Raw genomic sequence first — 12,157 nt, 5'->3', positions numbered from 1 at the left:
CAGGTTGTGGAGCTGGGCACTCAGCACCTGGAGGTGCCACCAGCAGTTGAGTTGGTGGTGCTGCTGGATTTTCCCCAGTGTGAGTTGTGCTTTGCTGGTGAATCGGAAGGAAGAGGGAAATTGTTTTGCAGTCATTTTGCGGGCAGCCTGAGTGAATAAAATTGTGCATGGCATGAAATGGTTCTGGTTAATGGGAGAGAAGAGGGATCACGTGGCTCTCTAATAGCTGAGAATTCCTAGGCTGGATAGGTTTTGTCTGATGACTGGTTTTGAGTCTGCGTTCAGTTGAGAAGTTACCTGCCTTTGTGCTGGATGCAGAAGTTAGGAGCTGAAGCACAAAGCTGGCTGAGCGTTGTCTCCGTAAGCCCCAAAACAAACTGGTGTGCACTGGGGAGCTTTCTGCATTCTTTGTGTGGGGCTCGAGATTGTGGTGCTGCAGCAGTTGGCCCTGGCTGTCTTGATTTCAAACCAAGGGGTATCAGTTGGCTCCTCGTACGGGCAGCTGTTGCAGTCTGTCTGCAGTGCATGTGATCATATTCTGTGCCATTTCTCTGACATTTGGACCATGAAAACCTTCCTGGCAACCTTTCTGGTATCAGTAAAGCTGGGAGAATTGCTGTCAGGGCACCTCGCTGGGACCTGGGAACGCAGCATGAAGTCAGAGCGTCAAGTTAGTTCTTAACGTAACATTGGATGCCATTACTGGGCATCACCTGCTCACTCCTGCCTGTCGCCTGGGGCTGTCCTGCACCCTCTGCCTTGCAGCCCTTTGTCCATCAGGGATGCTTGGTGAATAGTTGGGATGAGGGGAAGAATTCCCGTCCTGCGTTCTTTTCTGCACACTGAGCCAGCCAGTGATTAAACTTGCAGAAGATGACTCCATCCTCATTGTGGTCACAGCTGTACTATTATAAAAGTGCTAGCAGAAAATACATAATCGTGGAGCGAACACTATTTTCTAGGCAGATATTCCTTGCGGCTGAATTACAATGACAAAGCACCAACACACTTTTCACATTAATATGGCAAGAGGAAACTCCTGCTGCATTCTGAAGACAAATTTAATTCACTCTGAAGCATGGCTGTGAGTTGGTGGTGTCCATTTTCAAGAAGTTTCCCAGTCTGGTTGTAAACACGTATTTCCACTTCCCTTTGGTATCTTTGCTCTCTGCTCAGGCATTTTTTAAGGAAACCATGAGTACTAAATATTAGAGCTCTGTAATTCCACTTTCCATCATTTCATTAATCAACAAGAACAACTTTGTACACAGGCAGATAGTGACAAAACAAGAGGGAATGGCTTTAAACTAAAAGAGAGGAGGTTCAGGTTAGATGTCAGGTGAAAATTCTTTGCTACGAAGATGGCCCTGGCACTGCTGCCACAGTCTGTGGGTGCCCCATCCCTGGAGGTGCCCAAGGCTAAGTTGGATGGGATCTTGGGCAACCTGAGCTGGTGGGGGGCAGCCAGCCCATGGCAGGGGGTTAGGTGGGCTGTGAGGTCCCTTCCGTTCTGTGAGTCTGTTGTTCATTGCTTGTCACCTCATTTCATTAATTATTGCTGCTTACTGTTCCCCCCATTGCTCATTCAGAGGGAAGAAGCCTCTCTGGAAGGGGTCCATGCTTGCTCTCCTCTTCCTGAGCACATTGGGATCCTCCTGCCAGCTGCCAACCTCAGTGAGCCGGGTGGAAGGCACAGAGCTGCTACGTTACAAAGCCAAATACAAAAATAACTGGAGCAGCACTGAAAGGCGAGCAGAGCTGTCACAGCCGTGCCACAGCTCCGGGGGGGTCAGGAGCTGGGGCAGTGGCTGGGCTCCGTCCCTGTGGGCTGGCAGCTGCAGGAGAGGTCGGGAGGGCTCTGAAGAGATGAGGCTTTTTGCTGTTGGGAGGCTCTGGCAGCTGGCAGGAGCTCGCTGGTTGTTTATGGGAAGAGGAAATGCAGGAGCTGCTGCCAGCAGGATGGAGCTGCTGGGATGGAGCTGCCCTCCCAGGTACCAGCTCCACCCGCTGCCCGCTGAGTCGCACCGTGCTCCTCTGGGGATGAAAATTGCCTTGCTTTCAATTCAAAGAACAGATAATGGCCTATTTTCCTCCCAAAATACCGAAAAAGAGGTTTGCTGGCAATGAATGTGCAGGTTGTTATTTCCATTTTATAATGGGGATGGAGCTACGAGGCAGCTGTCTTCTGCACAAAGTAGCTCTGGAACAGGGAAATAAGCAGCCTGTTAGATTCGAACAACAAAATCCTCTTATGATTATGAAGAGTTATGCGTTACTTATATCAAATTGTCCCTAAGAAGACAAAAAAAAATTACAAGAAAATTAATATCTTTTAAGCTACTTTCTAGCCTGACTTTTGCATTTAAGGGTGCAGCAGGAAGGGAGAAAAACTGACAACTTTGTCTCACCAAATTTGATAGATATTGCAGGTCTTAAAATCTGCGAACAGCCATCCAGAGGAACAGCACAGGAGAGAATCCTGTGGTTATTTGAAATCTGGTAGGAAGCAGAGCTTGTATTGAAAACAAAATGTATTTGACATCAAATTTAAATAACCGTGAAAATAGAGCAATGTCTAATTAATAATCCTAATGAAAGGAGAAAGTCCAGTGGCAATCAGACACAAAAAGTAAGCCTGATCTTTAAGTATTCCACTTCTACACTTCTTGGAGATACTGCTAATAACAACTTTAAACACTTTTTTCTCCACTCTATGAGTCATGCCCTACAGTGTGCTTCAAAAGAGCGATTGTTCCCCAGAATAATCTTTTCTATTCCACTCATTGGCACAGCCTGAGCTTGACAGAAAATCCCCGTTTGCTGTCCGCACTCCAGCTCCCTCTGACAGGGCTGTCCAAAGGCAGGGAGCTGCTGTGGACCATCGTTTTGTCCTCGTGAGTTCCTCTCTCCAGCCTTCCCAGTAGGTCATCTGGCCTCGCTGCAGAGCCCAGGCACACTCAGTTCTGTCCCACATGCTCCCTACAGCTTCTCCTGTGCATCCACCTGTGTGTGTTTGCTTGCCAAAGGGAGGTTGGGATGGGAGCCTTCCCACCTCGCTCTCCCCATCTGGTTCTGCACAAACGAATGAGGTATGGCATTAACTGCCCTGTAACTACAGTGGTGCTTTGTATTTGTTTCTCTCTTTTTACCCCCCTGGAACTGGGATCCTAAAAATAGTACAAGTTTGAACTGGCAGATGTTTCATTTGTCCTTTACGAGAGGACCAAAATTAGCCTCTTGTTTGGCACCTAAATAAAGCAGCTTAACTGCCTTTATACGAACTTTGCAATTACTGTCTATTGAAGTTGCAACATTTTGTTGTGTTTGATGGGGAAAGTCGTTATGTAAGCAATACCAGTACCTAAAAAGCCACCAGACCTTGTAAGAGAGGACACACAGGAACAAGCCCAACTGTTGTTTAAGGGTGGTTGGTTTTGTTTGTTTTTTTTTTCTTATATTTTGTAATATGAGGCAGATGTGCTCTTTTTCTAATGAAGGTTTCATTATGAAAAAAAAAAGGCAAAAATAACTGGGAAATGCTCAGAGCTGCCTATTGTAAAGGTAGCAAAAAAAAATCTAATGAAAGGACAGCAGTGGTTTCTCTAATTTTCAGAGAAAAATCTGCACAGAATGCCTGGAGCTGGGTTAGCAGTGGGACTCCCCAGGGGCAACAGAAAGATGTTATAATCAATTACCACATCATAACACTGATGTATGATAATTACTGAGTGTTCCTCCTGAGATAGTGCAGCATTTGGCTGGGATGCGGCTCTTTCATGGTCCACTGCCTGATTAATATGCAAATAATAGGCTGATTGCATGATGAATGCAGAAAATGAGTTCGCTGATAACGTGAGCACCGAAGCGGGAAGATGATAAATTACTTTTACTGACTGTCCTACATTAAGTACCCTTTCTCAACAATTTTATCACAAATTAAGTAAAGCAGTATGGAGAGATTATGAGGATGTGTAAAATAATGTACCTTAATCGCTTTTATAATATTGTTGCACACAATGTAAATGTCATTTTGTTTCAGTACTTTTGCCAGTACTGCTCCTGAAGAGGAGTGCATTGGGTACAGCAGTGCTCAGGGTCGCTCTTCTAAGGAGTGCTTGCTTTTAAGAGCACTGCTGTGGTTGTTAGCTGGGACTGTTGGGAAGGGAATCCAGATCTTAGCCTCGGATCCATCCCATAAATGTCTTGCCCGTAGCACAATGCTTAGAGGAGGAGATTCAATATTCGGATAAGTGCAGAATGGATGCACAGTGCATATCATGCGTTCTGCTTGTCTGGAGCAGACAACAGGTTAAAATCTTCAGGAGGGCATAGAAATACCTCCACGCTCAGGGTTACCATAGGGAAGGACAGCAAACAGTCCAAAAGATGCAAATACCTGAAAGTGAGTCTCTAACCACAAGGTCAGCATCAACAGAGGCACCAGAGCATGCAGCAGAGCCTCTGCAAGCTCTGCTTTCCAAAAGGTATTGTGGCACGTGTTTATTTTGGTTAGACTAAAAATGTAACTGTGGCATGTTGATTGATTGCTTTTGTGACATATTTGTGTTAATATTCAGAAAATCCTGACTAAAGCTTGTGCACACAAGCTGTTTTAATAATAAGGTTATTGAAGGCGTTTTCCAGCAGTTATTGCTAAATATTGACTTCTGACTAAGTTACAGAAACATGGGAAAATCTGCATATTAAATACAGATTAGCAGAGCAGAGGAATTTCTTCTGAAGCTGCCACGATTTTGCCATTAATCATCTAAATTAAAGTCTGATTCCGTTTTGTAAAGGTTGGTTTTAGTTGTTAAGGAACATGAAAACTCACCATTCAGCAGTTTGCAGTGCAAAAACTGTACCTCAGGAACCTATGCACGAGCTGGCATTTGAGGAAGCTCTCCCTGCATGCTTGCTGTGCTGTTTACCTCTTCCATAGACATCCCTTAGACTGGAAAAGGCTTTGGGGCTGCTGGTCTGACCTGAGAGTTGGCCTGATGATGTTTCTGCTCAGAGAGCTGCAGGTGCCCCATCCCAGGTTGGAGGTTAGGTTGGACACGGGTGGGGAGATCCAGCCCACAGCAGAGGTTGGAAGTAGATAATGCCTGAGGTCCCTTCCAACCCAAGCCATTCTATGATTCTGTGCCGCTTTAATTAAGTTGTGTCTTTCTGCACAGATCCTTGATATCTGCACGTCCCAGCTGCCCTTCATGGCAGGCTGTACCTGCACACATTGTGCAGCCCACACCTTTGAGCTTACGAGGCATCGTGCGTCAGCAGGGCACAGCACCTCTCTAATGGGGTTTGGGTGTGAGACAGCACCTCGAGTCTGCCTGTGGGGCAGCTGGTTGTGCATTTGTTGAGAGGAGAATCCGTCACCTGGCTTCACTGAGAACTTCTGCCTGTCCAGCTGCCGGGCTTTCTTCATGACTCCAACGCCAACTGTGTGCTGAACTTCACATTGCTCTAACTCCTGCTTTCTGAAATGGCTAACATCTTTTTTTTTAGTGTAGGCATAGAGATAATGTAATTATAGAACACGCAACGTAGAATTGCTGCAACACCCTGCAATCCTTCAACAATGCAGAATTTTCAGGTACTTTTAACACCTAGCCTTGCTCATCCAACAAGTTCTGTGTCCTTGTCTTTAACATCTGTATGATTCTATTCCTGTGCAGGACAGGGACCTTTGTTGTTCTCGTTCCCTCAGTGATCCTGGAGTTACCCATGCTGGTTCCTCCCCTTTTGGTGCAGACATGCAGACCTCTGTGTGCTTCCCTGAAGGCCTTTTCCTTTGATCCCTCCTCCAGCCACGTGAAATTTCCCCGAGCCAAAACCCAAAATAACATTTTCCCCCAAGTTAAAACATTTGTGAAACAAACAAACAAACAAAGTCCCCAGGGTCACAGTGGGAATCTGTAACCGTAGCTGTGGTAAGCACTTGCTGCAGTATGGCTGTATGTACCTACATGCATGGTATCTTTCTGTGTGCATGCTGGAGGGAGCTTTCCCTGCTCCATACGTATAGCTGGAGGAATTTATAACTCTGGGGAGGATCATATTTTTGTAAGCCACGTTAATTTGCACACTCTAGATAGGCAAGACTGATGCACTGAAAATAAATCCACCAAAAATGCTACCTGTGAGAAAGAGTTCAGCATTCAGGGATGTTTTTGTTTAATTAGTCAGAATAGAGATGGATTGCAGCATTGCTCCACAAATGCTGATCTGATTTATTAGAGAGCAGACCTGCGCTCTGTTAATGGGAAGAGCTGTTGGGTGCTTTAGGAGATCCCAGGGTTACAGTTAGGTGGGAGATGGGGAGCAAAAGCTCTGCCTGGGATTTCCAGATAATGGCAAACACAATAATGAGATTTTTGGTCTGCAGACTGGGCAGCTCAGTGGCTGGAAACAGGGGAAACAGAACTTAACCCCGTCCCAGCGTGAGATACTGGGATCTCAGGCGACCTGCCAGGGCTGCCGTTGTCCATTAACTCATCTGTACGAGTAGGTGAAGGCGGGCCCTGAAGTATCAAGTGCTCTTTCAAGAGTTTGCCAAGAAATCTCCTATCTGTATCTGTCTGCTTTCATCTTCTGTACGAATTGGCCATGGAGAAGGGAGCAGAGCACAGGATGCTCACTGCCCTGCCTGGCACATCAGCACTGCTGCCGTTCCTGGGGAACAACTTGGGGTTGGACGGCACAGACCCGGAGCCTGGGCTGCGGACACCGGGAGAAGCGGTGCATCAAAGCGAGTGCTGGATAAATCATGTTTGGGTTCCTGTCGGAATGTCACGGAGTACCCTGTCATTTTGTTTTAGCAACTTGTCCTTCCAAATGCGCAGTTCGCCTTATGGCATGCCAGCAGTAAAAATGTCACTTACAATAATTACTTTTTGGTGAAAATGCTTGCTGACTTCCTACCTTCAAGCTGTTTTTTACACAGTGGGGAGATAATAAGAAATGACTTTATCCTGACTGCTCAAATGAACACTAAATGGAATTTAGGTTATTATTACTGCAGATAGAGGACTCTGTATTGAAATTTAAATAGTGGATCAGATAAACTACAGAGATTTGTCTCTGAAAATTACAGTGGATCTGCTTTTCCAATCCACTTCTCCCCAAAACTTAAGGCAGCTGTTGTCTGCCTGCTGTCTTTAGATACAGTATTTTTCATAATCCTTTTAGGGGTCCCTAAATACCTTCTGCGTTTCGCATGATCTTCCCCAACTTCTCTGTGCTCCATACCTTGTTTCCCCTGAGTCACTTTGAAGCCTATAAGCTAAGCTCACGTTAGCAGTGCAGCAATTCCTGGGCAGACGAAGGACAGGATATCTGTATGGTCGTGTGTGCTGTGGGTGCAGGCTGTCCTGCTGCTTCTGTGCAGAGGCTGTGGTGGAGAAGTTGCATTCTGCAGGTGGAGGAGTTGCTGTGCATCACTAGGATGGGCTTTGGTGGGATAATCATAGTCCAAAGCATTTACAGTGTTCAGGCAATTCAGGAGCTGGTACCGGAGATCTGAACCCAGCATGAGAATGGTAAATTTTGTCATTGGAGAAGAACAGGAGAATCAAATGTTAAAGTTTGGATAAATACCATAAGTAGTGACCTGAGACTGTCTCAGGCTGTCTCACTTTTCCAAACACCATCATGATAGAAAGCGATTAAGGTACAGGGATGGAACCAAGGCTATTGCTATGAGCAATGCAAGACCACACCAGATTTTTTGCATTGATATAATTAAGACAAAGCCAGTTTGTTACAGTTCTCAGCCAGTTCTGAAAGGAGCTCCAACAGACCCTACTCATACACACTAAATTGTGTGCAGTTTCCTGATAGGGATGAAGCAGATGAGCAAGCTGTAATATGGTGCTGGGTTTTGTTGCAGTAGGATGGTTATTCAAGAAGCAATTTTATATTTGGAAAGTAGTGTTTAGAAAGAAAACAAAATTGGGAGGTGTTTGTATCATGCTGACCTTGTTTCTAGTCATTCATTTACCTTTATTTTAGATTCTGTGTCCCTCTCTAGGGCTGTAGTAGGAAAAAACAAAAGTGAAGAACTTCCTGACATGAGAATAAGGATTGTATGTTTTACCAGCGGTGCTGCCTGCCCAACTAATGCACGTTGGTTCCCCCAAACTAAATCAGATGTGTTTCTCTTCATGAAGTCATACTTGCCTTCAGAGACCTGAAGGTTCCCATCAGCAGCCCATCCTTGGTGTCGGTGTCCAGTAGTTGTTCTGATTTCGCTGTGGATGGAGGCCAGTCACTCTTGTCAAGTGTTTCTGATGCTGGATGTCAGCTCCCAGTACTTGATCTGCATCTGATTGTTGTTTATTTGCACATACAGATGTGCTTTTAACAACGGCTTGGTAAAGCCTGACTTCCCTATACCCAAAAATGAATTCTGAATGAGTAACATAAGAAGGACATGGCTTTGGCCTTCCATGACTGGGTTGCAGCTTTAGAAGATTTGCATCACCTAACTGCATCTGTGGGGCATTTGAGTCTTTAATGGCACTTGTCAGTACCAACCTGAAGATATGCAGAAGTTACAACAAGCTCTTGATCGTTTTAACTGCCCTTGTTGAACTGCGTGTCGTTGCCATCCTTGGGCCCTGACAGACAAAATCATTCCTCCAAGGTGGCGTGGGGAGAGCTGTACAAATGCAGGGAATGGCTCACCTATGAACTGGGTCATCCTTAAATTAGGGCTGTTTTTTGGTGAAGTGTGGGAAACAGAACAGGATGTAAAGAAATGCACTCCCTTATTTTGATCAGAAATGTTTGATTTTCAAAGCTCAGTGTGTATTTTTCACACGTCCTGAATTTGTTTCGTTGTCCTGTGAGGAACTTGGGAGAAATGAATACAGACAAATTATTTCGTAAAACATCTGAAATGACTGTAGATTGACAGTTTAATTTGTAATAGTGAACACATCCAATTTTCCCTTTGTTCTGTCGGCAATCACTTCTACTCTAAATGTCTACTTAATTTTTTAATAGGTTAACGGGAAATGTTTGCATTATTCAATTATGGAATTGGCTTTTCCAAATTATGGTCCTTTTCCTCCAATATTTGTGTCACATTTAAAATGTTGGTTTTTTTTTCCGAAATGGAAAAGCTCCAGAAGTGAACAGGGAACATATTTGGAGTTATTTGTGGTTTATGCACATAATGTCTCATTGGAACCATTCTGCACTTGCCTTTCGTTGGGAGGAAAAAAACAGTTTGTCATCTGTACTGCCTTCCAAAATTAGATCCACATAATCCTACCTTTTTGAGTAAATAAGCAGCAGATTGGTCTTAAAAATGAAATTCAAGCAAGCTCTTGATATGTGATATAAAAAATAAATAAGCTAATATGTGAGCAACATCGAGCATCGCAGTGATAGATGATGGCAGAGATTACCTCTGTTGTTTACATAATTAGGCTGGGCAGGGAAGGAGAGGGAGGAGGAGGCATTACAGAATGCTTTGTTGACTCCTGCATGGCTGTTGGGTGGTTTTTTATTTGGGATTTTTCTGCACTCCGTGCTTGCGTGGCTTTGCGGCGCACGGATGAGGAATTGTATAGGAAATTTGCAGCTGCTCTAGTTATTCAGTAAGATTTGTGTAAGCTGGCACAAGGGACAAAATTAGAGGGAAGTTGAGCGAGTGGCGCGCTGTTTATTAGCCAGGCAGCCATAATTTTGACCTTGCTGTGGGTTAAAGGACGCAGACCTGAGAAGAAATCTGTTTATCATGTAGGGAATTCATGCCATCCCTGACAGTGTACAGTGAACAAGATGGATGATCTGCCAAATTGGTCCCTCGCATGGGTGAATCAGGGCGAATTTACAGTACAATTCCTTTGCTGCTCTCGATACAAAAATAACATTTGCTGGGTTTTATATTCGGTTGTATGATGACCCGGGGTGAACAGAGAGAAGAAATAAGATTTGCAAGATCCCTCTTGCCTTAAAGATTTATATGCACCTCGCTTTCCCTTTATGCCTGCCTGTTTTGCATCTCTCACAGAGCGCTAAGTGAAAGCTCTGTGTTTGAGAGACAACTTTCTGTAAGTGTGTCAGGGAACCTCTCTTAAATTACGGAGTCCTGGAAGCTTCTGTTGCCTTGAACAACACGACTGTGCTGCGAACCCTGCGCCGAGTGAACCCTACTTGAACTTACCCAGCATTTCCTGTAGTGCTGAGGATGTGCTTCCCATACTGCCTGAGCTGCGTGTCCGTGGAGCCCAGGCAGACTGTGAGCATTTGGCAGTGTTGTGGACGGTGAGAAATGGTGAAACCTGGTGTCAACCATCAGCTCATAGCAGTGGCTGCCATTGTAGTGATGCAGTGCTCAGAAAACACTGTTGTAAAGTGAAGTCCTGTTGTGAAGAATAGGATTTGGGGTATGCTTGGCCACTGCATGATGAAGAGCATTTTATTAGAAACAATTGTGAGCTTACATAGGGAAAACAGCATTTTGCACAGAAACTATTGTTGTTGGCAAATTAACAGATTCCAAAAGCTTCCTTTCAAAGTGTCAAAATAACAGATTTGGTTGTCTCCTGATCCACTCGCCATCTTTAGGTTGGATTCTCAAACACATTAATTAATACGACATAATTGCAAGCCGTATTTTAATTGTGTTAAGTTATTCCTGGGCAATGAGAGGTGCAAAAATGTGATGTGAGTGATAAGAAACAATATGAAATCTACAACGCTCTCAAGATACAAAGCTGTGTCACTTGTAGAAAATCCCCTGTGAACACGACCACATTGTGGTGATTTTCTTATAGTCACAGAAAGAGGTTAAACCTCTGTAATTGTGGATTACAGAGTGTTGTTAGACAGCAGTGTTGTGAAAGCAAAGCCAGAAAATTTCCTGACCAAGGGAATTCCTTGCAACCATACGAACTATTGCACTTCATTTATTCCTGATTTTTATTTGTATATTCTTGTTTTTATACGAAAGATTACTGAAGATAAACTAAGAAAATAATTCTGTTTTGAAAAAAAAAGGCTTTTCAGTAACCAAGTTGTAAGGAAAAGTGTTTTGCATACTTAGGCATTTCTTTAAGTAGGTAGGATATAAACGAGAAGGAAAGTTAAACAGCCTGCAATCAAAACATCACAATTATTCTAAAGCGGGGGCTTCTTTCTTCTTTTCAATTACAGAAAGCACTCCAAAGACTTCTGCCAGTTGCAGTCCTGCTCCCGAATCTCCCATGAGTTCCAGCGAATCGGTAAAAAGCCTGACAGAATTGGTACAGCAGCCCTGTCCTTCTATAGAGACCAGTAAGGATGGCAAATCCCAGGAGCCCAGCGAGCCGCCTGCTTCCGAATCCCAGTCCACAACCCCTTTGCCACTGTCGGGCCACTCAGCACTCAGCATCCAGGAGCTGGTTGCTATGTCCCCGGAGCTGGATACGTATGGCATCACAAAAAGGGTCAAGGAAGTGCTAACGGACAACAATCTTGGTAAGTCGCTTTATTCCCATTTCTTGGTTGAAATAAAGTGTTGGTGCTGTTGTTTTTAAGCTGTATTTTAGTAGATGTTGACAAGAACATTTGATTTTGACTTTGGCCTGGGCTTTCATCCTTCAAAGATTTTTTTTTTAGCCAGTAAAGAAGTCCTTCTGGATTGTCACATCTACTTAGCAGTATGTTACCTTACCCTCACTGCCCTTAAGCTCTGGTTCTGGCTCAGCAGCCAGGTACCAGTCCCACCTCCCTAAATACAGGCCAGCAGGCTGTTGAGAGGACCAAAACCCCAAAACCAGTGAGGTCTCCACTTGAGAAATGCAGATTTCCCCATGCTTGTAGGTTCAGGACACCAGCAGGGCAGGCAGAGAAGAGGAGCAGAGGAGGGCAGTGTGATTGCCAAGAGAGGTGCATCACATGGAAGTAGTGTGCCTTAGAGCTAGGAGGGTAAATTCAGACTCAGTTGAGGTGTATGTGAATCCTTAGGTAACCGCATGGGGTCATTCAGTTGTTCTGCTTTGAGACATGCAAAGCAAAGGCTGCTTTTGCTGCAGATGAGGTTTTGGGTATCAAATTAAGTGCAATATTGATATGACTGGCAATATTTGGAATAGTCAGAGGAAATAACACACGTGAGCAGGTAAAATCCACGCTTAATACTGCCACAGTGCCTCTGAAT

The 12,157-nt window shown here is 44.5% G+C and overlaps 1 protein-coding gene across 7 annotated transcripts in view; it reads left to right on the top strand.

Annotated features, from left to right (window-relative positions):
• The window catches only part of CUX1 (cut like homeobox 1), a 227,627-nt gene that overhangs the window by 179,213 nt on the left and 36,257 nt on the right, over positions 1–12,157 (top strand). For 6 of the 7 annotated variants that reach the window (XM_048967064.1, XM_048967066.1, XM_048967062.1 and 3 more), the window contains one exon: positions 11,173–11,475. The exons of the other annotated variant lie outside the window; for it this stretch is intronic. In XM_048967064.1, coding sequence (XP_048823021.1) covers positions 11,173–11,475 — 303 coding nt within the window. The remainder of the gene's footprint in view (positions 1–11,172; positions 11,476–12,157) is intronic. 7 annotated transcript variants of the gene reach the window in all.

The sequence above is a fragment of the Lagopus muta genome, chromosome 20, assembly GCF_023343835.1.
Source record: "Lagopus muta isolate bLagMut1 chromosome 20, bLagMut1 primary, whole genome shotgun sequence".
Lineage (NCBI taxonomy): Eukaryota > Metazoa > Chordata > Aves > Galliformes > Phasianidae > Lagopus > Lagopus muta.
Note: the sequence above shows the minus strand (reverse complement) of the source record. Positions and strands in the feature narration are given on the sequence as shown.